Source organism: Ostrea edulis, chromosome 10 (assembly GCF_947568905.1).
Source record: "Ostrea edulis chromosome 10, xbOstEdul1.1, whole genome shotgun sequence".
NCBI classification, from domain to species: Eukaryota; Metazoa; Mollusca; class Bivalvia; order Ostreida; family Ostreidae; genus Ostrea; species Ostrea edulis.
Genome location: NC_079173.1, coordinates 38,334,809 through 38,362,317, shown reverse-complemented (window position 1 = coordinate 38,362,317; position 27,509 = coordinate 38,334,809). Strand labels below are relative to the sequence as shown.

General features: G+C 34.0%; 1 protein-coding gene across 7 annotated transcripts in view; it reads left to right on the top strand.

Annotated features, from left to right (window-relative positions):
* Nucleotides 1-27,509, top strand: part of LOC125666012 (leucine-rich repeat-containing protein 15-like) — a 304,143-nt gene that overhangs the window by 264,844 nt on the left and 11,790 nt on the right. For all 7 annotated transcript variants that reach the window (XM_056151253.1, XM_056151256.1, XM_056151251.1 and 4 more), the window contains 3 exons: nt 18,362-18,433; nt 21,985-22,169; nt 27,132-27,173. In XM_056151253.1, coding sequence (XP_056007228.1) covers nt 18,362-18,433; nt 21,985-22,169; nt 27,132-27,173 — 299 coding nt within the window. The remainder of the gene's footprint in view (nt 1-18,361; nt 18,434-21,984; nt 22,170-27,131; nt 27,174-27,509) is intronic.

The following is a 27,509-nucleotide window of genomic DNA, read 5'->3' as shown; positions in this document are numbered from 1 at the left end:
ATAATTACCATTGTGATAATAACTTAGTTTAGTGCAATATATTGAAGACGGTGGGTATGGGTCCCCCCCTTTTGTAGAGAGAGAGAGAGAGAGAGAGAGAGAGAGAGAGAGAGAGAGAGAGAGAGAGAGAGAGAGGCTACTGTAATTTATGAAATATATGTCTAATGAGTTTGAATAAAAAAAAGTAGTTCAAAATTACTTGGCAATCTCTGCACTAATTCTACTCGCTTGATAGAGTCTCGCTCATTTCCTTTCATCTGTTTACCTTCACTACTTACCCACCCACACAACAATGTTTACAAATTTACAAACAAAAAGTCTATCTATTTATATACGATAAGTCACATGTGCGGTTTCAATTTAATATTATCAGAAGATTCCAGCGAACTCGTTTGCCATTTTCGGGCCATTTTCCGAAGGAACTATGTTAAATAAATCATTTAAAGGGGTATTTTTCTCTCCCTGTGTGTATGATTCTATGTATGAGTGTGGGATCACCCTGGACCCCCCCCCCCTTCAAAAAATTGTTGCATCCTCCCCATGACCTGGAAAATATTGAAATAACATTGAAAATGTTCTAAATAGCTTTACTTATTTTGTTGCTATTGGTTGAATGTCATAGGTGGATCCAGACTTTTTTATTTGGATGATGGGGAAGACGTTCATATACCACTCACTTTGATACCCCCCCCCCCCCATAATAAATTGTCCATAGGGTCATTTTAAAAAAAAGTTTGTTTTCCCTACAATTACATGTACTTATTTCTATTCATTCCGAAATTTTCTTGTCTAATTCATAACTATTTCAACTTCATTTGAAAAAAAAATCCCCCTATCTACGTACTCGACTTTCTCAGTCAGGGACCTAACTTTCATCATTCAGCATTCCAGGGACCTACATATGTAGATACTGACTAAGTCTATATACTATAAATATAGGTTCCTTTCTTCATACATGTATAATTTAAAAGGTGAAGATAACTAACAGAGATCCACCTCTTAACTGTTGTTACATGTACCATGCAAAACTTATCTAGGCCTAATTTGCAATTTATGAGACTTTTTTTTACAAGAGAAGGGGGGGGGGGTGGGGGTCCCAAGTCAATTTGGCTACTTAAATACGACACATAAATTTAATTGTGAAAGCTTAAATCCCTTCCCATCCATCTGCCGAATACGTTGCTGAGTATATAAAAAGATTACTGTCATTTGCAATTTTATGAGTAAAATTCGCGTCATCAATAACTGTGCACAAAGATACCAAAGGCGCGTCAACAACATGGCGGAAAATAGTCGCAAGATATCTGCAAGGTAATTATTGATTGATTGTATATTGTTTAACGTCCCTCTCAAGAATATTTCACTCATATGGAGACGTCACCATTGCCGGTGAAGGGCTGCGAAATTTAGACCTATGCTCGGCACTTATGGCCATTGAGCAGGGAGTGGTTTGGTGTCCAAGTCCCTGTGACTGGCTTCGAGGAGTCTGTTGCTGTGTTAGTGTTTTTCTTCTTTTGTTTTTTTTAGATTTTATTCAAATATAAAATATACATTTATATGTCATGTGACTCCGATGAGCAGGAAAAATTAACCGATTTATCAATCTTGAAATAACTCTTTTATGGATATTGATACCATTTCAAATAATATACGACGAAATTGTTCAGTTTTCTGCGTAAATAACATAGTTTTAACCAATATTTTATTTTTAAATTGTGTTTTTGGGTGTTCTTGGGTATTTTTGGGTGTTTTGGGGTATTTTGGGTGTTTTGGGGTAAATCTACGAGCCGAGCAGGGAGGGATCTTTATCGTGCCACACCTGCTGTGACACGGGACCTCGGTTTTTGCGGTCTCCTCCGAAGGACCGCCCCATTTAGTCGCCTCTTACGACAAACAAGGGGTACTGAGGACCTATTCTAACCCGGATCACCACGGGACTACTAATTATTGACAATTTTGGCTTTTAAAAAAGCTTATTCAGTCACCCGGTGGGTTTTCTCTTGTGATTAGGTTTAAAAACATTAGCAAACTGTTTTTATTGAAGTAAATATGTTTTTAGCATTTATTTGTATAGCAGCTAGATTTGGCCACTGTAAATTACAACTTGTAACATTTATCTAAATAAGTAAATTTAGTATACCTGGATTAGCTTAGTCAATAGTGGATGTTTTCCCGCAGGGGGGAGGACAGTTTAGGGGTTCAAATGATCCCATGTATGCAGGTTACTGCATTTTGTTTGTCAATTATAACACAACGTTTAATTATCCAAACGGGTGTGTTCGCCCCGATCACCTGTTTGCACAGAGTCAGTGAGTGACTTTGCCTTGAGTGGTTTTGCCCCCCCCCCCCCCCCCCCCCCCCCCCCCCCCCCCCCCCATTATACCTGTGTGACAGTATTTAGCAATTATAGGTGTCATATTTTCAAACGTTGATTTTAGTTTGTTTTGACAAATCGTGTCTTTGCTTTCTGCACTGGGAAGCTTTTTTGATGGATCTAAAACAGGGATACGTTGCACTTATAAATTTGAACAATAAAGTATTTATCAATAATTGTATTGGTTCAAAAAAGATGGAGATTGAGGGAATGAAATTTATGTGACTTTAACCGACTTATTGTTTAACTTATTCATTTTACTTGTATAAACATAGATGAAGTATTCTGGAAAAAAAAAGGTTGTATCATATGTTCCTTAAATCGTAAATTATTTGGTATTGATCAGCAACTTATTATTGAATTTAATTAAAAGTGCTCATTAATCATCTTAATCTTAAACACTACAGGCAAATCCACTCAGTGAACAGGAGGTATCAGGACAACTCGCCCCCAAGACAACTCGCCCTCAAGACAACTTGCCCCCTCTCTTGAGATTTTTTTTTTACTCGCCCCTTCATATCATACATGTTTACAATGATTATTTTTGGTCTAAATCCAAGAGGTATATTAGCAAGAGTTAATACATTTCTATTGATATATAGCATAATATACATCACAGGCAAAGAGACATGTTCACATAAATACCGAACTTCGTGTATGTATGTTGTTTTAGTGTATCAACAGGTACTGAATTTACTAAAAGAGGACAATACAAATAGTTTTCACCACTTTATTGTGCGACGCGCGTCGATTACTGTTAGCGACGTCGATTTGTCACTAATTTTTAAGAAAACCGCGCAGCATGTCCCAATTTCATTTTATCGTAATATAAAAACTACCGAGAATTATAATATGAATAAGGGTCCATCAAAAAGAACACTTCCTCTACTTTTACAGGATGTATTTACTTTTCCCTATTTCCCTATATAAATATAGATAAAACGCCGATCTGTTTAAACATTGAGAAATAAAATCGTAAAACAACGTATATGTGCAAAAAATTGCTATTTTCTTATAACTTTGCCAGGCATTAAAAATAATTTTTATATGTACTGAAAGCAGGGAATATATACTTTTCAAAAATAAAAAAAAATATGGCATTCATAGGGAAAATAAAAAAAAATCATAACCAGGGGGAAATGGCCTTGCGACAAAGCGTTGCGTCATATTTAGACGAAGTCATCTTTCATTTTAAATGCTTTTTTTTAATTTAATGGCTTTATTTATTCAATTGATTTTTGCATAGTTAAAAAATATAGACAATTTCCAAAAATATGATATATAAAACATATATATTACGTCCGTAGTTTCAAAGATTTATAGACACTCCTTTTGCGTAGCCCTGTTTTTACGCGCTATCGGTCATATTGACCGATACGGTAGAGAGAGGGTTAATGAAAGTACGAAGTTTTCTAAAGGTTTGTTTAAAAGTAAAGATATTTTTAATATTTATTTGTTTACGTGATAAAAATTTGATTCTTTGCTCACATTGCTTCACAGTTGAGTACATAATGAAATTCATATCCAATGTAAACATGTGTTATTCTACCACTCGTCGGTACATTGTTTCACGGCACGTGCAGCACAATTTCACCAAATAAAAGAAGGGTAATGAACAACGACAATCACATGCCAGTAATTTCAATTTGATAAATAGCAGTTCAAAGAAATGTGTACCATAAGCAATGGTTTATTTTTACGTAAAGTTTTCATTGTAATTGGGAATATGTGATTAAGGTCAGCTATATACATGTACATGTGAACGTCTGCAGGGAAGTCTACATACGAATATGTACCGAAAACACCAACGTATCATTAAACAACAATTACAAGAATTTAATGATTGATAGCTAATTTCTAAATAATTAATGGGGTGGGGGCATGCATGCTGGCCAAGCGAAAAGGTTTTTTGGGTGAATATTTCGGAAATTATTTCTTTGTTTTATCACATGGAGATACACGGTGGCATCGACGGAGGTACAGGTAACATCCACGGAGATGCGCGGTGGCATCTACGGAGATCCCCCGTGGACTTCAATGTCTAGCTCGCGCGAAAAAATAGGACTTCAAAGGTGCCGACAATTTTAAAGGTCCGCCGTGTTTGGGTCAAATTTGTTCCACCGCGTTGCGTGGAACACGCATAAAACTCGTGTCGTGTACTGTAGATGCATGTATATATCCCCATGTGGAATCCAAGGCGCATACAACTGCATCTATTAATGTACGTTCATCCCCGTTACTGCTATTTTCAAATATTTATAATTTCAATGAGAGAAAACTTTTTATGTTGGCAAAAAAACTTCCCTCGTTCCCGCAATGGCTATGGACATTGAATATAAAGTACCGAAAGTGTGTGAGATGCAGATTTTGAAATCAACATCACACCCTCCGTTCCCATCTTGTTGCAATGTGTTCCGTTCTTGAAAAACACCGTTCCGTTATCACTAAAACCTATTCTGTTCACAGCGTTCAGCGTTCGTTCTCAAAACAAAACCGTTTGTTCATAAAACCGTTAAACGTCTGTGCACCGTTCTATAGGTGTAGTTATACGTTTCGTGGTCTGTAAATTTAGCAACTTAGATGAGATTATTTTCCTGGGGGCATTGGATAAAGTTGAAAAAGGAATAGACAATCGATTTTACATATCTTTATAGCCGTTTAAAATATAAAATATTTTTTTCGAAAACCCCCTCTAAATCATTTTAGGTTTTACAAATGCGGATATGTAGGATACATCTTCGTTAAATTACAAGTTTAACCGAATTTGATGCGTTTCCAAGATTTGTATTTTATAGATTATCAGCTTCTGGATTGTTTCGTTAGCACCATTCAGCGTTCCTCTCCAAGACCAACATCGTTCCGTTCTCAGAATATTTGATAAACCAACTTTCCTAAAAGCAAAAACTCGCATCGATCAAAATACAATCAAAATAGTATAGTGCTTAGTAAAAATTCCTGTCATATTTTGAAATAAAGTCGGCAAAAATAAGTTGTTAGTGCCTTTTTAATATTGGATCATATTTGTATCGGAATGTGCATACAATTTATGTCACCTGTACATATTTTAATTTAATAACTTCTTTTGGGTCCGTGCAAAATTACAAATCAAATTGATCATCAGCAAGATATATTTGTCTATTGAATCAGTTAGAACATATTGATGCCATGACAAGGTTAAGGGAGGATTATTCCTACACAGATATAGGTAGCTGACGAAGGAAAACCTGAAATTATCCTGTTTGCAATGCAATTTGTCTAATACCTCCTATAAGGAAAACAAAATTAAGAGTTGGGGAAACAGGGATCTCTGGATATACTAGATTCAGGAATAAATGTCTAGGAGGAGTAAGCATCCCCAGCTCACTGATCAAATCGAAGTGAACCTCATGATATCGCACCGGTAATTATCCTATTAAAACAAAAATTGTGAATTGTAGCTTCACATATCAAAAAAAAAAAATATTATATCACTTTATTCTTTCCTCTACATTTCTGTACCCCGGATTAGGAAAGTTTGCGTGATTTGTAGAAATAATCAACTGTTTACGAAGGATTTATTTGATGTTGGTAGCTGGAGTTACTTCCTGAGGTGCACTCTGATGCAGTTTACACACTCCACCCCTTGCCTTGAGCGACCCTTACATGGACTCCCCCTGACCTTTATTGGTATCATGCGTGAAGTCTTACTTCAAAATCCCTATTGAGAATTAACATAATTTGGCAAATTCAGATTTATGGGTTGACTGAATCATTTCGAATTTTCTTTTTTAGAACTTTTATTCTGTATGCAGTTTTCAATCCTGTAGATGAATTTAGACAGTTTTGGTAAATGCTTGTCTAGGCATGAATGACCCACTCATGGTCTCTAGAGTACCTCCAAACATTGCAGACTTCAAACTATTCATTTTTGCGGCCCATAACGCGTAATATATCTGCCATCTGGTACGACTCACGACAGTCCTTTCCGTTGCATAATTTCACTACTCTGACGGTTTAGGACACGATCCTTATTATGTTATATTGCCGTCTGGACAAACATTCTGTTTTGTCCTACATATCAATTTTATCACTAAATATACTTTCCGTATTGATGATTTTGAGCACTTGCGATTCAATCTCACTATGACCATTTCCTATTTCTGAGCATTTTCTATTTTTCACATCACTCTGTGAATAAACCTGATCTGTATCACATTTGCATAAGCTAATGAAGTACTCGTTGTTACTTACCTCATGAATAATTAAAGTGTAGGTATTGTCATATACGTCACTCATACAAAAATACAATCTCTGGCATCTCGATAAGTCACAGTGTGCAATAGCTTATTTTACATGAAGAAGTCAAAATACTGAACTGTGATCAATGAGCAAGTGAACATAATCAAATGTGATCAATTGTATAAACCCCATGAATAACAAACTATAAATAAGGGTACCCGCGGACATCTGGAAATACCACAGATCGAATCCAGTGTTTGAACATTAGCCTTGGAGTAAAAAGATGCGGATTTACATTTACCAACGTAGATAAAATAATATTCTTAACAGCATTGGGTAATCCTGAAAAACGAATAAAGAACTGACCCTACTTATCTTGATACGCATTTAGATTATGTATCTACCTATGGGCACAGGCGAAATGCATCTTGTCAACATGCCTGCTAATTCGAAGAATAATTGATAAGTCACCTTTCCTATAACCACAGAATACATTAATGAAAATATCATCAAAATCGTTTAATGTTGAGTAAACACTTCTATTATACTTTGCGATACACATAGGTCAGTAGTTTCTTTTTTGGCTTTGGGTCACATGTTTAAGCAAATTGCATAAACAGTATTACAAACCGTACATCTATTTTGATTTAGAATTATAGTTTGGAAACTTGTTTTTCAATCAGTGAGAAATTACTTACCAAATTAATCAAAAGCAGAATATGTGTTTGTGTATTGAATTTGTTGGGAGACATGAATATGATAATCAGATGATATTGAAAGAGCGTTACATTTACATTACTGAATGAAGCTGACAGTGGAAAACCTGGAATTATCCCATTTTCCAAAACAAAAACAAAAATTTCGTATACACTGATCATCTCCGTTCTTCAACGAAAGAAACCTAAATGTAAAAAAAGGAAAATTATGTGGCCGTCTTATTTCGGGTTGACTGGATCATTTCGAATCGACATATGGTTATATCATTATTAGAAAATAAATAAATAGTAGTTGATTGATCTAATTTTAGTGTTTAAAACCGTATTCAGTGCACGTACCATTTCCTCGCCCAACGAATCCGTTTCCAGAATAATGTGTTTCAGCATTTACCGTTGACCGATTAAGACTAATCAGATTTTTTTTACGATTCTGAGTTAAATACAAACGTTATCAAGTGTAGTCCTGTCATGCTATCTAAATGTTTACAATATGTGTGTATACTAAATGAATCATGTTAATGAGAGTAATTATAGGAAAAGTGAACACATTTGAAAACGTTATTGATAGTTGTACCTTACCATAGAAATAATACAAAACCTATTTCTGATCATTATATTCTTATTAATACAAGGTGAAGATAACGAACGGTGATAAATCTCATAACTCCTATAAGCAATACAAAATATATAGTTGGGCAAAAACGGACCCCTGGACAAACCAGAGGTGGGATCAGACAAACACGGAGCCCTGGACACACCAGAGGTGGGATCATGTGCCTAGGAGGAGTAAGCATCCCCTGTTGATGATTCCTTTGAATTGCAACCGTCGATCATCTTATATATCATAATAGTGTGTGTGATTTTGTTTGTGTCAATGATAGTATTTCTGATATCACAATAAATCATGCTGTGTGATTCATTATTTAAAATCAAAAAGTGAAGATCCCTAACGGTGATCAATTGACAAGTGAAGATAATGAACAAAGATCAATTTCATTTCCATCAAACATAAAGTTTATAGAGGGTAAACACGGAGCTTTGGAACTATCATATATATGATCCAAACGCTCCTAATATTACCACTTGAAATAAAGGTTACTGAAGATAGGAAAAACACTCATTAGATTTCATATTTAGAAAGGCAAATAAAATTCACTTCTTGGCGAAGATCAGCAAAGCTGTAAAACAACAGTGCTATGAATGAAAAGGCAAAGATAACGAACAGTGGTCAATCTCATAACTCTTATACCTCGTCTCAGTAATATTAAGTTTTATAAATGCGGAATTGTGAGATACACCTTTGAAGAATTACATGTATAGGTCAAACTGATGTGTTTCCTGATTTATATGTTTTATATTGTTCGTTTCTGATGTTATTTTGGTGATTAAATTGTAAGTACCGAGTTTGAATCATAAACTACTATAGTCATCTTTCAAAGCCGACTACGTGTTGATGAACTAAAACTTTGAGACATTCATTTTGCCCAAATAACTATCTATTCTGAGATTAGTTGATAGATCACATTTCCTAAAAGCACAAAAGGCTCTGATTAAAATACTATCAAAAATAGCAATCATTTCATAGTTTGAGATAAATTCGGTGAATGTAAGTTGATATTGGGATATATTTTGAAGAAATTTCTACATATGAAACATTACCGACCGTATATTCTTTTCATGTAAGGATTTAGTTTGGAAACGTGTTTTCGTCTGTGCAAAATTACAACAACAAAATAATCAAAAGCAAAATTTACAGTTTAACATTGAATCAGTTGGGAGGCACATATATAGGAAGCTTGGGATAGAGAACCTAAAATCTGATATGCCAAAAAGTTAAACTGTTCGTTTGCCATTAATGGAAACCGTTCTGTAATGAAAACTTTATAAGCATAAAACAAATGTGGAAGGTTATGTGGTGTTCTTAATTCGAGTTCATTGGAAAATATCTAATCAACAAATGATTGGGAATTATTGTTAGAACAAAGATAAATCGTGGTTAAAGGAATCGAATTCTCGTGTTTGATATTGTGGGGATATGAGACTTTTATGATTTCGAACTCGAAATCTAATATTGGATGGACACAAATTAATTATATTTGACCTTAATGGGCTGTAGTTAACAAACTACATTAATATGGATTATATAAACTAACCTGCAAAGACAACTGAGGCAAATTCTGACAATAGTTAGGTTTGTGAGACGAGATTGAATTTCGTTAGACGATATTGAATTCTGTGATTTATAGTAAGCATCCTTGAGAAAAACAAAGGTATACAAAATATTCTCATCCTTTGGTTAAAGTATTATATTTATACAGCAAACTGTACAAAGAAAAGTTTGAGTGTGCGTTTTGCAACATCATTTTTAAGTTATTCTATGAAACACAAAAATTCAATTCTTATAAAAATTCTGATACTGAAGATTGTGATGCCCTTTGGAACAGATGGAACCAGACATTTTCATAGCTCTTTCTCTTTCCCTTTTTCTCCTTCTTTCCCTCTCTAAAAGAAATAAACACTTCTGTAATTTTATATTACATGTATATATTATGAAGATACACCATGAACTATTTACAGAATGTTGAAAAATAATAATAAAAATATAAGAAAATTCTGTTATAACGAAAATTAGAAAACTATAGTTTTACAAATGATACATTCAATTATCATAGGTACAGATAAGAAACAGTGATCAATCTTATAACTTTTATCAGGAATACAAGTTGAATAGTTGGGGAAATACGGACCACTCGATACACCAGAAGTGAGATCCGTTGTCTAGGAGGCGTAATCATTCCCTGTCGACCGGTCACACCCTCTATGAGACCCATTTCTCGATCAGGTTTTAAATTTAAAAAAATAGAATAAGCGTACCAAGAACGGCCTAACAATTGGTATGAAAGACGTCAGAGAGCATGTCATCCATTGATAGGTTGTATTGCAAACTAGATCATTATAACGACCATATAAGTTGCAAAATGCTGACATTAAACAGGAAATTATGTATTGACATTCCTTCAGTGGAGAAATGACAAACATACTCTCTTTAGACAAATGTCATTTTCTTATAACAATTCATTTTTGTTACATTTACTTGAAAGGCAATCAACGATTGGTAGAGACTCTTTCAGTTAGCCCTTTCTTTAGTAAAGATTAATCAGACTTGGATACTATGGTAGTAAATAAATATTTGTTGAATATTCACGCAAGTATTACACTTGTGATAGTTTATTTTTTGTCAAACAAGACTCAATTTTGTATATACAAAAATGGATTTTGAGTACAAAGCCTCATTTGACGTCTACATAGTGTGAACACATTCAATGTTGAACCATTAAACTGACTTTTGATGTATAATTAGCAAATTAAATAACAAAAGTCTATTTTGTATTACATAATAAGTTGATGTTTGCATACCCAATTGACAAAATTGAATTCTGTTAAGACAACAATCATTTTTTTTATTGGCAAATGAAAAATAATTTCATATAACAAAATTGTCTTTTGTCATTAGAAAATATGTTTGCATAAAATTAGTATCTATAGCATATTTTGGTATCAATAAATTTATTCTTTGCTGACATAATTCGGTTTACAAAAAGATCAAGACCCAATTGGTGCCTCGTATTTAAGGCCATGTGTAGTGCAAATACCACGTTTTTGTATATTGAATCACTTTACAGAATAGTTTGTTTAAGCATTGTAGCGTTCATAAAAGAAAGTTGATAAGGATGTTTTTACGACTCAGAGGTCTGGGTTTCCATGGAATAACAAGGTTATCGAACAGAATCGTGGATGCATTGAAAAAGCTAGAGACATTTTAAGTATATCTAAATAGACACAAGCTATCTGTATAACAGATGAATCCTGTTAATGTAAATGTGGGTGATTATGAAAAAAAGGATATTAATGTGCTAAAGATTCTGATTCAGATCCTCCTACACGTATGAATCAATATTTATTTCACGAATCTTTATAGTGCATGTATTGATACAAAATTATCTGTATTCTGTAAGAAAAAGATCCGAATGTTAAACAAATGTGGAAAGGTCTATGGTGTTCTTATTTCAAGTTGACTGGATAATTTCTAATCAACATGAACGGAAATTATTATGGCTAAAAATAGATATTCATATTGAATCTGTTAACTAAATAAAGTATTTCATCATTGAAGCGTTGATTAATCAAGGCTAAAATGGATTTTTTACGATTCTAAATAACAATAAAATAGCAACATTACCGACTGGAATTTGTGATGCATCGACAAATCTACAGACATTCTAAGTAGATCGATATCGATACCGATCATTTGTATGACAAGTAAATGTTTTCAATGATACGAATTAATCAAAACTTGTTTGGATTTAATAATGTTCTCGATTCGTTTACGTCATCATGTCAATGATTCAAAATGTCTTTCAGATCCTCATACACCACAACATCAATCACTTGAAATTCAATCATTGACCATGTCATGAATCATTATAGTGTATATACTATCGTATGCGTTAATGATCCCGGACTACGTTATGATATGTGATACTTTAGTTTAGATGAGACGTTAATTCTCCATTTGATAATCGTACTTATACTCTAACTACTCTTTCAACAGATGAAATTCTTCAATACCATGCTTTTGTTTTAGACACATTTAGTATCCCAGTCAATGGGAGAGATGTATACGAATTACCATATGTATACTGGAATTCTAAACTTGACGAAACCCTTACAAACACATATACATTGTTGGACCCAGTAAATGTTCTATCAAGCGTATTTCTTTGATCCTCACGAAAACATGACACCTTTGAAGGAGAAACTTCAAGCATACTCCTTGTAGGATTTATGAGAGTTATTTTTGCCTTCATACGTTGTCACAACATATGCCAGAAAATAATTCGTCGATTCTTAAACAACTTTTAAAACTTTTAGGAAATTTTAAATCACAAAACGTTTCCCAGATCAACAACATCGAAACGTATATATTTCAACACGTTATACAACCATTCCTCACGATAAATGAAAGACTAGACATTTTGACATCATAAACAGTTGCTTCTTCAATATAGTGTCTAGTGTTCAGTCCTTAAAAAAGCATTTCGCTAAACGCCATTTTGATTCAATACACAATGACTTCAAAGTTAAAATTTAAACAAAAAAATGCTCGAGTTCCTCTATGACAAGGTCTTGGTGATCAGATCTCACGACAGTCTGTTGGAATTCCCATTGGCATAGATTGTGCCCCTTTGTTGGCTGACCTATTTCTATATTCTTTGTCATAAAATAGAGTTGTTATTTTGCCGTTAATATCCATTTGATATAATGTTCCTAATCAAAAGTAGATGTGGTGGACTTCGTGGTGTTTTTTATCTTGAGTTCACAAGAATATATTGGATCGCCGTATAAATGAAAATGATTATTGTTAATAGACAAAACATCGTCAACTTTTCTAAATGTCAAGTTAAAATTAACAGGATTTTTTTTTCTTCTCAGAAGTTTATGAATAAACTCAGCTTCATCAGAAAATCAAAGCAGGTCAGCTAAAAAGTAACCGTTCCCCTCCCACAACTGCTCCGATTATACCATTCAGCGTTCCGTTCCAAGACCAAAGTGCTCTGTTTTTAGGCCAAATAATACCTTTTTAATTTTTATATCTAAAACCGTCCGTTCGCTCCAACCATTTGTTCCTGAATGGTCATTCAGACTTTCCGCGTCAGTCAGCCATTGCAGGTTAACATAACGCTTCGTCGAAATAAAAGAAGACTAAACTAGTTCCTCTTCACTTTACTCAATATTTTGAAATTTGCACAAGGCTGGACTTTTCGTAGTTCAAACACATAAAAGTTTACAGATAAATTACGAATTGAACACCACACATTAGAAAATAATTTTATTTTGGGATTAATGGTAAATCAACTTTTACCAACGATTTGAATTGTAATCAGCAGACTATGTAAAAATGGATTTTTCATTTTGAAACAGAAATAGAGAAATAAGTATAATGGTACTGTTCATGAAAAGGAACTCGTACAGTGTTTTGTTTTGAATTGATCAATTTGGGGATTTTGAAGCAAACTGTTGAATTATAAGATCTATTTAAGTAGTATTTGTTCTAGACTAGTATGACTTTGGTATGTTTAAGTGAAAGTGTTGTGAAATTAAAATGGAAATAATCGCTTACGTGTTAATATTTAAGTGGCTTTTGTCGTCTTCAAATTTTAAAATAGGCATGAAATGATCGAAACACTAGGAGTTGCAAAAATAACAGTGTGCATTTACTAGTTTAAGGGGGAAATGACAAGGAGCCCACCCTATAGTCTCCGTCTCGGGTGAAATTGGCTTCCTTGATACCCCTTTCTAAATTTTGACAGGTGTCTTTGAAGTCCTTTCATGTATTTGTACCGAATGGGTACAATCACGTGTGCAATCAATCATCATGATAAGTCACCCTGTCCGTTGAAACAATGCGGACATTACCTTATCGAATTCAAACAGAAAACAAATCATTTTTATGATAACAATAATTGTTATTAACGATGTTCAGATTTTGATTATAAATCTTTATTTGTAGTTAAATTGTATTAACCTGTATTGATCTATTTTAAAAGTATCTAAATACAGTATGTAAGTGATAAAAAAAAATTAAACGGTTGTGTGCACTTTATTCATTGCAATGTACATTTATATAATTACCAATCATTGATTTAAAGTTTACTAGAAATGTATGTAATGTATGTACAAACTGAATTCCACTTTCAAAAATACATCTTCACTAACTAATTGAAAACAATAATAACACGTTTACTGAAGGGTGACAATGTTATTGAAGTCGTATTCAATATGACCTAACGCGATTTTTGTTTTTTAAATTAAAGATGCCGCTTTTTATTTATGATAGTTGATGCTTGTAAATATCGTCATGTGGAATCCAAGGCACATACTACTGCATGTATTAGTATACGTTCATCCACGTTACTGCTATTTTTAGATATTTATAACTTATATGAGATAAATATTTATTTGGCACCCCCCCCCCCCCCCGTTTCCTCACTGTCTATGAATATTGAATAAAAAGTACCGACAGTGTGTGAGATGCAGCTTTTGAAGTCACACAATGCCGTCCGTTCCCATCCTGTTGCAACGCGTTCCGTTCTCGAAAAGAACCGCTCCGTTCTCACTAAACATTGCTCTGTTCACAGGGTTCTGCTTTCGTTTTAAAAACAAAACCGTCTGTTCCTAAACCCCCCAACGTTTGTTCACCGTTCCATAGGTGTAGTTGTATGTTTTGCGGTCTGTATATCTAGCAACGTAGATAAAATTATTTTCCTGAAGACATTGGGAGATTTGAAAAAGGAATAGAGAATCGATTTTACATAGTTTTATAACTGTTTAAAATAGGAAAGTTTTTTTTAAAACCCCTTCAGTCACCTTAGGTTTTACAAATACGGATAAATGGGATACATCTTCGTGGAATAACAAGTTTAACCGAATTTGATGCGTTTCCTGTTTTGTATTTGATAATCTCCTTCTGAATTGTGTGTTGTTGTTTTTTGGGTTTTTTTGTTAATGCTTTCAACAATAGAGTTAAATCTGAATTAAAAATTACTGGAAACAACTTTCGAAGGAACGTACGTTTATCAAGTAGAGCGTGGCGACATGTATTTTATGAAAATGTGTACTATTTCTCAGATTAGGTGATAGGAAACTTTCCCTAAAGAACAAACTTCATTGAAGAAAATAAATAGCAAGTACAGTTGCATGTGAATTGGAAACTACTACAAGCAAATTTCTAAAAAGAAAAAATGTGCATATCACGTAGAGACTAGGAATATGCATTTTGTCAAAATCACCATTTATTTTTAGACTAGGTGATATACCATCTTTCCTAAAAGCACAAAATACATTGAAGAAACTAGTACAAAAATGATCTAAAAGTGAGTACATAAAATACTCTCATACTTTGATATAAAATGCGTAAATATAGGATCGATAGTGTCATTTGAATATTGAGTCACATTCCAAAGCAAATTTGCATACAAGGTGCTGTCACATATACATCCCTTTCGTTTGAAATGATACTTTGAAAACTTGTTTTGATTCAGACCAAATTGAGCACGCGGTGCAACATCGGATCAGGTGGATACGATATCCAGGTTTTAATGGAATATTGTTGAACATATGGTGATAGTGGATAATCTGAAATAATAATTTATAATTGGGGTCATATGGTAGTTTGCTATCATCATCTCTGTATAATACCGGAAATAAAACACCTGAATATGAAACAGAGGGTGAAGAACATGAGCTTCTTTATTTGGAGATAACTGGAGCACGTTATGTCTAATCGACATATTAATGACAAGGATTATTGTTGGATAATAGATAAATCATCATTGATGTATCTAAATGCCCTGGTTAAAGTCATTGTTTTTTTCAAACACTATGCTCTCGTGCATTGAATCAATTTAGAAAATATGATATTTTATCATTATAGCGATGATCAATAAAGGTTAATCAGGACATCTTTACGATTCAGAGATCTCACACACGATCAGATTACAACGGTACAAAATAGCACATTTGATATGCTGGCGAATTTAGAGATCCCATACTTCGTGATATAGGTAGCAGTTATTTGCAATGCAACTTGATAATTTGTATATACTAAGAGTAATCATGATTATGAAATTTGAGACTGTAAATGACATAAAAAAGCAATTTCTTGATATTTTAATGCATGTTTCTCTTTTTCAAAATGATGAAATTACTATAGCTATGGATAAGTTCATGAATTATGTTTATATAAGTAATGTACTGCAGGTCATTGAGATTATATTTCATTGTTCTTAACTAATCGTGCATTGTACATTCCACATGCACGATAGATACATTGCAAATCACACCTGCATTTCAATCACTTACTCTGTATACCTTAAAACTGTTTGATGCATGTATTTGTGAGAATGTGTATCAGCTATTTCCATATGTATGCCATGTATAATTGTATCAATACGTTTAACTTTTGTTGTTCATTCGTTCCACACATACATGTTTTAGCCATAACTTATATTATTGCTCACCAAAATTCACTACGTTTATTCTTTTCAATTTCATGTGTGACTACTATACGTTTATTTTTTAAAAAAACTCTCCATTAGAAAAATGCTCTAATATACATGTACCCTTAAACTATATATTTACACAGATCTGTGTATTTTTTCTATCTATAGACAATATTCGATGTCATTCATATGTCGCTTCATTAGAACACATTCAATTATCAATACTAGGCGGCAAAGAATATTCCACATTTCTTTTATATGTGGATACTTCATTTTTTAATGTGTTACTGAAAGTAAAATCAAAAGGCTAATTAACTTCAACGTTTCCATCGCCATCTTTACGGTAGCACCTATATCATCACCTGAACACGGTGTTTATGTATCTCAACTGATTCATTGCGCAAGAGCGTGTTGTGAAAATGATGAATTTTTAATCGGGACGTGCTTGAAATATATCAGTTGATGTCGCAGGGGTTTCAATAGTCTCATTTAAAAGTCAGCATTTCGTAAATTATATCATCTTTATAATGATTATATTTGAAAATACAGATGTCATAGGGTGGGTGTTTTACAAAGTGTTCCATACCAATTGTTTGGTCATTTTTCTTCTCAATAGAATAATATGACGTCATGCTTGTTGTTTGAATGTAATTGTTCCCATGATGAAGAGGTAGAAACGTTTTTGTCATCGCAACCCTTTAGAGTTCTAAAAATCGCAACCTGTCATTGGATACACTTCAAATGTATTATATCATGAACTATTCCAGAAGTAGCGTAAACCAAACATGGATTATTAACTATTCTGAAGAACTTTTAGTAAATTTGAAATAATCAAACTGTTCCAAAATCTACAGAATGAAAACGTATGATTTTTCTACACGCTACGTGCATAGTTCTCACGATAGGTATAGACAGTTGTTTATCAAGTAGAAATGGAAGACGGAAATGTTCATATCTTTTGAAAAGTCATTGAAAAATCACTGTGTGAAACATCATTCTGATTTCTGATAAAACAACTATGAAGTTGTTACTAATAACCAGCTTGAGTTTCGCCTTGGCAATGTCATGGTGGTGTTTAGGGGTCGAGTTTTCCAATAATCTGTTGGAATTCCCATGGGCACAAATTGCACTTATGCATTACTAGGTATGTTTACGAGGCTGAGCTTATTAAAAAACGTACATACTGATAGGAAATATTTCTTTGTAGTGGCCTTCACTCAACATTTAGATCTATGAACAACGTTTTATCTTTAAAAAAATGTTCATTATCATGCATGTGCTGATTTGATATATCCCATTGGACTTGAAATAAAAGATACAACGGGTTGTCTCATATTTTCATCATATCTGCCTATTTTCTTGAACATATATGTAGATGTTAGCGACAAACTGATAATGGAACATTGTGAAAAATGGTGTGATTTTAGATTCTCCATCCTCAACTTACCATATTTATGCAGTATCATTCCATTATCACTCGCATGTGATGCATATATGCCTCAACCGATTCGATCTGCAATACCTTGTGCTGCATATGATCATTCATTTTTATCGAGACAAGCTACTGACAAACAAGATGATGTTACAGGGGCTTCAAAAGTCATGTTTGATGTCGCCATTACGTATTTTGTTTCTTCATGATGTTAAATGACATGTTCACTTAAACTGTTCTGTTATTTCATTAGATACTTCAATGAGTATGCAACAAAAATAAGCTACGGAATATCAAATATATTTCATCATATGATTTCCTTTTAAATCTTAAAATTGCTGAATATTTTATTGAGAAGTTTCTGCAGTATATGTAATCTACATATCGACTTGATGATTAATGTTGATAGTAAATGAATCACCCTTAATGTATCTGAACGTGGTGTTCAAAGTGGCATTTTGTGAAAACAATATTGTCTTGCATATTGAATCAACTTGCAAAATAACTGTACCATTGTAAAGTTTATCAATTGAGTTTATCAAGATTTTTCATCATTCAGAGACCTTGGCGACAATAAACTAACAACATTACAGACTGGCACATTTGATCAACTGGGGAATTTACAGGAACTGTAAGTACCTTCATACGGATTCCCTTACTTGCACTACAACTAAATAAGATGTACGTACAGCATGCTATATTTTCACTGTGAACGACTTTTAACCCCCCTTCAATGTAAGACATGGGCATAGGTTTTATTTGCCACGATATCACATTTTTCATATCCTTTCCACCAACCTTTATTTCTGTCAACATAAAACGAAAAGGTAAAGATAAGGAACAATAATCTTAAAACACATATGAAGAATTAAAACTAAATGCAGAGTAGGACATAATATGACCCCTGGGCACATGAGAGGTGGGATAAGATGCCTAGGAGAAGTAATATTTAAAGGTTTGCTGGAAAAATGGGGCTTACAGAAGGTGTGACAGGTTGACAAGGAATACTTACTCCTCCTCGGTACCTCTAGTGTGTCGAGGATTCCATGTCTGTCCAACTCTATATTTGGTAATGCTCATAGGATTTATGAAATTGATTATTGTTCGTTATCTTCACGGTTCATCAACATATGATTGAAAGTGATTATCGTTGAATAAAGGATAAAACGTGTATTTTAAAGTCAAATTTAAATTCACATTTTGTGCAAGCACTGTTCTCACAAGTGGAATCAACTAAAACTTCAGTACATTTCATTATTGTAGCGATTATCAATTCTGTTAATTAGGAAATCATCCTGATTCAGCGACGCGACGTATATGTATAATCACATGACAACGTTACAAAATGAAATCTTTGATTCGTTGGCAAATTGACAAGGCCTATAAATATTGATATGAATATTAATTTCTTGCAATACAGCTGACTAATTTGTACATATTGGTAGTAATCAAGAATATGCAAATTTTAAAACATTATTTTCTGTTTCAAACGACAGTGTAAATGACAATGTAAATCACATGAAATATATACCATATTCTCATACTTAGATACACAATTCCCTTAAAATTATGAAATGACAGCATTTTTACATCATCTTGTAATTAATGTTATTAGAAATAATGTATTCCAGGTCATTGATTATATATATTTGAAATCGTGAAATGTCATTCTTCTTGAATATATATGCAACATGTATTTCACATACCTGACACATGTTTTACAAATCAAACCTGTATTCCAACCGCTTACTATACATACTATAAAACGGTACGATGAATGTACTAATGTCTTGTGAGAACATACGTTACATATTCGCGTATATATGTCCTACACCATCTTTTGGATTTAAAGTACATTATTCATTTGCTCAATCATCCCTTATATCTATGCTCGCCAAAATTCACTACACACATACCCTGCAAGTTGGTTTTCAAATGCATATGAAACTTTTGAACTTAATCGCATGATTACGCAGAATAAAAACCTTAATATAATTTGTGTAACATTAAACATTCAAACAATATTGAAACTGGAATTGGAAATTGAAATATCAAATCAAGGAAACTTATGTCGATAATGCGCATGTACACATTTGAATATTAGTCCCAATGCAGAATCGCACACTCATTGCATAATCAAGGTATATCTAGGTATCATGACGGGTGTGACCGCTCAACAGGTGATATTTACCCCTCCTAGATACCAGATTACATCTCTAATGTTTCCAGGTAGACCTACTCTAAATTAAGCATTTTGATTTTATTTATGGTACCGTTTTCTTTTTCTTTTTTTCATTTTATTCTTCAATAACATAGTAAGAGTCTTCAAACGAAAAAATAAATAAATAATGAAATTATTGATCAATCACATAATCCCATAAACAATTAAAAAGTGAGGACAGGGCAAATAAATTCCTGTGTACATTCTAAAGGTGAGAGAGTCTTCTTAGAGGGTGTAAGTATCACCTTTGACTAGCAGCTTATGCCTTCATGTGAAATAATTTCCTCCGATATGTTCATGAAAGAAATGCAATTACAGAACATTCAAATGTGGGATCAGGTGCCTAAAAGAAACAAACATATCCTGTTAAAAGGTCACAGTCGCTATAATTCCACTATAGTGATCCGATCAATGGAGTAACCCTAGTTAAATCAGTATATAAATAACAGCTTCATAATTGGCATGATACAGGTAAAAAAAAACATTCGACCTAATGATACAAGACTTCAATGTCATCATTAACTCTTAACGCATCAAGCATTTGAATGCTATAATTCATCCAAGGGAGGTAACTCCATCTCTCTCACTACCGGCATATACACTATAACTCTCTGCTCGTTTTCTCTATGTTTTCATTGATCACAGTTCGTTTTCTTCATATTTCCGTGTAATGTTGATCACAATTATCCCTAACACACTTAAGTATATTTAACACTAGGTATGTAGGAATAATTTCACTTAAAATATCAAGATCTTTATCTGTTGAAAATCCATGATATTATCCGTATGGAGATTAGAATCATACACCCTCATTAGATAGTGTGTTGCCATATTATGTATGAATGGGAGGTATAGATTACCAACAGTGATCAATCTCATGACTCCTAAAAGGGATAAAAAAAAAAATAAAGAGCTGCACATCAAATATTCCATTCGCCTGAAGAAAGGATTCCGACTGATCTCTCATACTATTAATTTTATCAAGGCATCTAGAAGAGATGCTTTAGAAAACATTTGAATTAAAGATTATCTCTCACAATTCAAATGATATTTAGCTGGATATTTTTTTCTTGATCGAAAAAGAAACATGATATGCAGGTCTACTTCGACATTATACCTAATACAGACTCATGACTCAATAACAGCATTTTCCCAGATTATTCACGATGGTTGTAAAAATGAAGTTAACGAACAGTGGTTAATCTTATAATTCCTATAAAGAATACGAAATGAAGCGTAGGGCAAACACGAAACCTTCTACACGTGAATGCAAGTCTACTTCATTATTATGTCATAACATACCCTATGTAACGCATATTCCTTGGATCTTGAATTGACATACAGTAAAAATACTTCCAAACAACAGTGGAGAAGCTTATGCGAGGAGACAACTCCCAGGTGATGGAACAACACTGACAATGTTCCCAAAGACCACCGATGTAGTAGTGTTTCAATATTCTATTATGAATTCAACTTCCCATATATGGTTTCTATATATCTCAACTGATTCCATTCAACTGATTCCATTCGCACAACCTTGTTCTGTGGATTGTCAGTTTTTAAATCGAGGCTACTGACAAACAAGTCAAAGCTGCAGGGTTTTTTATTCAGTCTCGTTTAAAGTCAGCATTTTGCATATATTATGGTCGTTACAACGATCTAGTTCGTCAATACAACATTTACTTGGCTCAAATTATTGGCACATTAATTTTGACTACCGATAACTCCGTTTACCTGATCATGATATAGGGTGCATGTTGGGTGTGACCGGTTGACAGGGAATACTTACTCCTCCTAGGCCCCTGATCGCAGCTCTGGTATATGCAGTGGTCCGCGTTTACCCAACTCTCTAATTTGTAATATATATAAGAGTTGAGATTGGTTACTGTTTCTTATCTTCACCTTCCTTTATACAACTCTCTCGTTTATCAATAAATGACTTTGATTGTTTGTTTTTTCAGTGGTGTAGGCAGAAACCCTCTACATTGTGATTGCCAAGTAGTCTCCTTTATCCGCTTTATGAAAACAAGGCGAGTGCAGTTAAAGCCCTACTCGTGGAGTACGGAACCTTCCTGTCAAAACCCTCTTGATTTAAAAGAAACGTTGCTGAAAGACATTTCACTTCAAGAAGTAGTTTGTGATTCAGGTAAAAAAAAATACCTTTAGGGTTACAGACACTGGTCTGGTCTCAACGACAGGCATGCTATCTGGTATATGTATCCATGTAATCTAAATAATATTTTAACTGATGTATTATAAAACATCTGTATCAGAACAAAATACATCTACGTACACCATTAGTGACCAGAAGGAATCAACAAAACTCGCAAAATGCGTCTCCAGTAGCTACATAGTGCATTTATCATATATTGCAAGATATATAAGGACTTGACCTGCTTAAATTATAATTGTATGGATATAACGACCGTTTTTATTGTAGCAAACGTACGCATCACCTTTCTCGTTTTTTTTATCTGTAGATATGAGTACGCCAATATAAAAAAGTATTACTATAATTCCCTTTTAAATTGATACAATAATAGTAGTATAAAGGATTTATTTTTCAAAAAGGTTTAGAATTTACAAAATGCAGAAAAATGAAATTTGGAATTCCAAATAATCGATCAATACAAATTTTGAGCTCGGCGTCACGGTAAGCTCCATGGTAGAGCGTTTGCATCATAACTGGGAGGTTGTGAGTTCGAGACTCACTCGTGCCATGTCTGTATCAATATATCAGTAGTGATTGCTCCTTCGCCAAAGGCGTATAACTTCGAAGTGAGAACACGGGTCTTTCAGATATGACCTAAATTACAGAGGTCCGGTGTAGCAGAGAGTGTTGGCAATTTTTTTTATATAAATCTTGAAACGGCCGTACGCGCTAGCCATAGGTCTAACTGTGTGACACTTCACCAAAGCTGGTGATGTCTGAATATAACTGATTTTTTTTATTCATTCGTTTCAAGTAGTTGACCTAGTTAGTGCAGGCATTGAAATATATAAATGTACATAATTTATATACGAGAAGACGGACAACATGGATAAATAGTGGAGCAGCAGTTGACAAGGCATTTCTGAATTTTCGACAGAACAAAAAACAAATACTCAACCAACCTACTGAATCCAGCGATTTCACAATCAAAGTTCCGTAAACAATACACACTATATTTACACTGAATCTCAAAACGCTCAATTCCGAAAAGGCCCACCGCCGCTGACACCGACATATTCGCTTGCTGATATGTCAAACACGATTGTTGTCCTTTATAAAGTGGCCTACAGGAATTCCTAATGGAGACCTGATATGTTATGCTCAAATACAAATATGTTGAAAAGTGGTTTTTTTTTTTAATCTAAATCCAATAGTTCATCAAATCTCACTGTTAGGGCTGGAATGACCCATAGGCCCCACGTATCTTATATTTGTAACTTTGATCTTTAAACTGAGAAGCTTAGAGCCATCCTTGTATTTCATTTGAACATCAATGTTCAAATTCAACAGAGGATATAATGTGGTCCAGTTAATAGGTTAACGTTTGAGTTTCTTAAACGCACCCAATCCACTGATTTAGATTTGGCAACAAAATAGCGATGCTCACAAATTTCAATATCGCTTTTCATTACAAAAGCTCCGTGTAAAGTGGTGCTGGTACGTGGGTATATCCAGGGGCCCGTGTTTGCCCAACTTCCTATTTTGCATTCTTTTTGGAAGTTATGATACTAATCAGTGTTCATTATATTTGGCGTTCACTCTATAACATTAATTGTTTTTATTACGAAAGAAACTTTACAGAATACACCTAGAACGTTGTTTCTATCAATATTCTTCTTTATAAGACATACATTATCTGATTTCAATAAACATGTACATGTGTATGCGTAATCTGAGTTCTCTCTCCATGTCTGCCATCACTTGCTACATGTACCCTGTTACGTCGTATCTACAAATAAAGGTCACACCGTCAAGGTCCAGTGCAATAGGGACATCGATTGGATTTTTTTCAACCCTGCCGTTAACATTTCTAGGCTTGATGGAAGAGTCTGACCCATGTTCCGATCAGCTGTGGTGAAAATATATTCTTGTGCAAGCGTAAGCTGACTTTTCCCTAAAGCATCCTATTTAATCTCGCTTATGTATTTTCTGTGTAGACCTCAGGATGTACGCAATGATGATTATTGGTATCAAATAACTTAGACATTAGAGCACTATTGACACATCTACATGTGATTGCTATAAACCACAGTGAGAGTCAGTAGTCAATAAGCTTCATTGGTTCAGAAAATATTTTCTACTATGATGTTTTCCTCTGATTGAATACAGCTGATCGGCACAAGCTGTGTGTCTCCGTCTGTGTAACGGTGTGACAACGTCTTTATTGCAGTTTTCATTTGTACATTGTGAAATATTTAAATCAACAAAATAAATATCATATATTTTCACATCTCGTGTCCTTAGTAGTCGAAGATTAATACTTACATGTTGTTGATATATCTCCTTATTGTACATGGCAATGCGGATCGTAGTTCTTAAGTATCTCTATTTAATCTTAATTCATGTTTTCTAAGTATTTCGTCCTATCAAACTATCCTGATAAACTTATAGGAGTGTACACACATTTGTTACATATTTCGACATGCTTACTACAAACGTCTGCGGTCTGGTGCAAACGTGTAAAACACCAATACATTATCCATACTATCACCTAAAATGATTAAGTTTTCTATTTGTACTACTTATTTTCAATATCTTTATTCTCCTGTTCAGCATACACATACCATTTTACTAAAGCACTCCGTGTATTTCACATACCCGATACATTACTATCGAAGATGTGCACTGCTCGATGCTAATTCAGTCAGATGTGGCAAATAAATATGGGGTTTATATGACAGGGGATCGGGAGGAAATATGGTGGAATTCTTCTTTAGTGTCGCTATTAGCTTACCAATGTCTTAAAAGTCACTATATTTTCTACCAAGTATTTTGTCGTGCTTGACATACGTGGATGAACAAGGTACAAACTAGAACATTCAACGTCGATATGATACTATATAAAGGTTTTTGAAATATTATCAAATATATCAATCGAAGATCAGCTCCGATATTCAAAATGCAATGTTCTATTTAATACAACCCCTACATACATTGCAAAGTGTCATAATGACACTTGGTTTTCAAAGTTACATACATACTAGAATCTGTTGACCAAGACCTGGGAATTTTATTATTGAAACGGGTGATTTTTGTGATGAAGTGATAAATTGGCATCCAATAACATTTACACATGAGAAACTGAACAATAGATTGAAAAAAATCCTGTATACCACATTCGTCACCTTAGAAACGAATTTCCTGTTTCACAGTAGGTGTAGTACGCTAAAAATCCTCATTGCTCAATGGCCGTAAGCGGCGAGGATAGATGTAAACTTTAGACCTTATTTCAAACTGCCTGTTTATATGTCAGAACGTTATTGGAAAATTCACGTGCTTGAATTGTATTGCAAAATATTATATGCCCAAATATTTTAGAATAGTTTGCTTAATTACCCTTGATTGAAATTCAGCTTCTTCAAAATGTTTTCAAAAAATACACTTTTGAAATGTACCCTGTTTTATACCAGTGGTTAAGGGTAGAGTTTAAGATGTGTTTATAAAAGAGTCTAGCACAGACAATTGATGAGGATTGATTTGAGATCTTTTCACGGAAATCATTAGGAGTTTGTTCTCTAAGTGAAGTGTGCTTGGGTTAATTGTGTGATGGCTTTGTTTGAATACAGGAATGTGTCGGTAAGTTTCGGAAAGTGTTTCGGTCATGTGAACTCCTCATGAAATACGTGTATTTTGTACCGAAGTAATACTACCACTTTTCCCAATCACAATTCGGGTATACAAGGATTCGGTGAGTTTAGTTATAAAACAAAGAGTTATAAATAATTGACTACTCAGTTGAGCTGAAACGATTTATGTGAACATTTCAAACACTTATAAATGGCCGTCACGTGATCAACGAAGTCATGTGCCATCATAAGAAATATCTTAATATATAGGCGAGAGAATCCTCGATGCAAATTGTCTGTATTTAAGTATATGAATTACAAGTTGAAATCAAAACCGGCCTTAAAATGCATTGTATGTTTTGAAAGCATTTCAAACTTCCGACAAGCCTCAACATAGCTGTGGATTCGGCCTATAACCGTAAACTGACGTGTTTCGATGCAAATGAGATTATCAAAAAGTATAACATACATTTCGAAAGCTATCCCGATACAGGGTTTAATTTTCTCCGTGTGAAAATTTGTTATGCTTGCACTGTGTTATTACATTGACCAAGGACATGATCAGCTATTCAAATTTTTTGGACAACTTATTCCTTTATCAACACTAACTACACGGTTGATAAAATCGCAAGCACTAACGCTACTGTTAACCTACACGTGTTTGTTAGTCCATACTACCATTGTAGAAACAACTGTACAGTAGTGTGATTTAGGTTTCTGGCTTCTGCAAAAACTACAACATATAGTAGTCTATTTTGCAGCACGCATCGATTACACACATCTACTGAAAGCTAGATTAATTGACGCACTTACAAAAACGAGCTGAAAATTTTACAAAAATGCTAATTATTCAAAATTAGTTACAAAAATATAAACATAATACACAAGGACAAAACAGAGATCGGTATGTTCTACAGCTTGTTTGGGTCAGCGTATCCTTGAATCAGTCCAGTGCGGGTATTCTCATTACATTACACACACGTTAATCACACAAATTACTGACACACTATTCCACATAATTTTGCTAGACACTTGCACGGACGAACGGATTACGAAGTGTCCCCATGTTTCTCCTCCATGACACAAGGACAGCGCTGCAGATGATTACATGTTCCACCCGCCACGTCATCCAATGTTATACAACAAACTTCCCCAGTGCTACTACAGATACACACACACACAAAAACCACTTATACCAATGGCACCATTAGGAACATGTGTATAACTATATTATCCTATCACTCTGATATCTGTTTTGTTACGAAAACAAAATGAATATGCAATATTTACATGTATATACAAAAGATTAATTAAAGTTCTACCTCTTCAGATTCCACCACTGTCACTACCGGCATAGACACAACGGTTCTTGGTAAGTATTTTACACTTATTTAAACTAACTTACTTTTAATCAACTTTCATCCATTATGCGTCTGCAATTTAGCCACATACAATATACGATGTATATGGTAAATTTATGACACTTTGTTTTACAATAATTAGATGATACTGCAACTACAAACCTACACTAAGTATAAAAGCAACATAACACAGAGGTCTAGTAGATACGATGCTTAATTCACACAGAAGTCTAGTAGATACGGTACTTAATTCACACAGAAGTCTAGTAGATACGGTACTTAATTCAAACAGAAGTCTAGTAGATACGGTACTTAATTCACACAGAAGTCTAGTAGATGCGGTACTT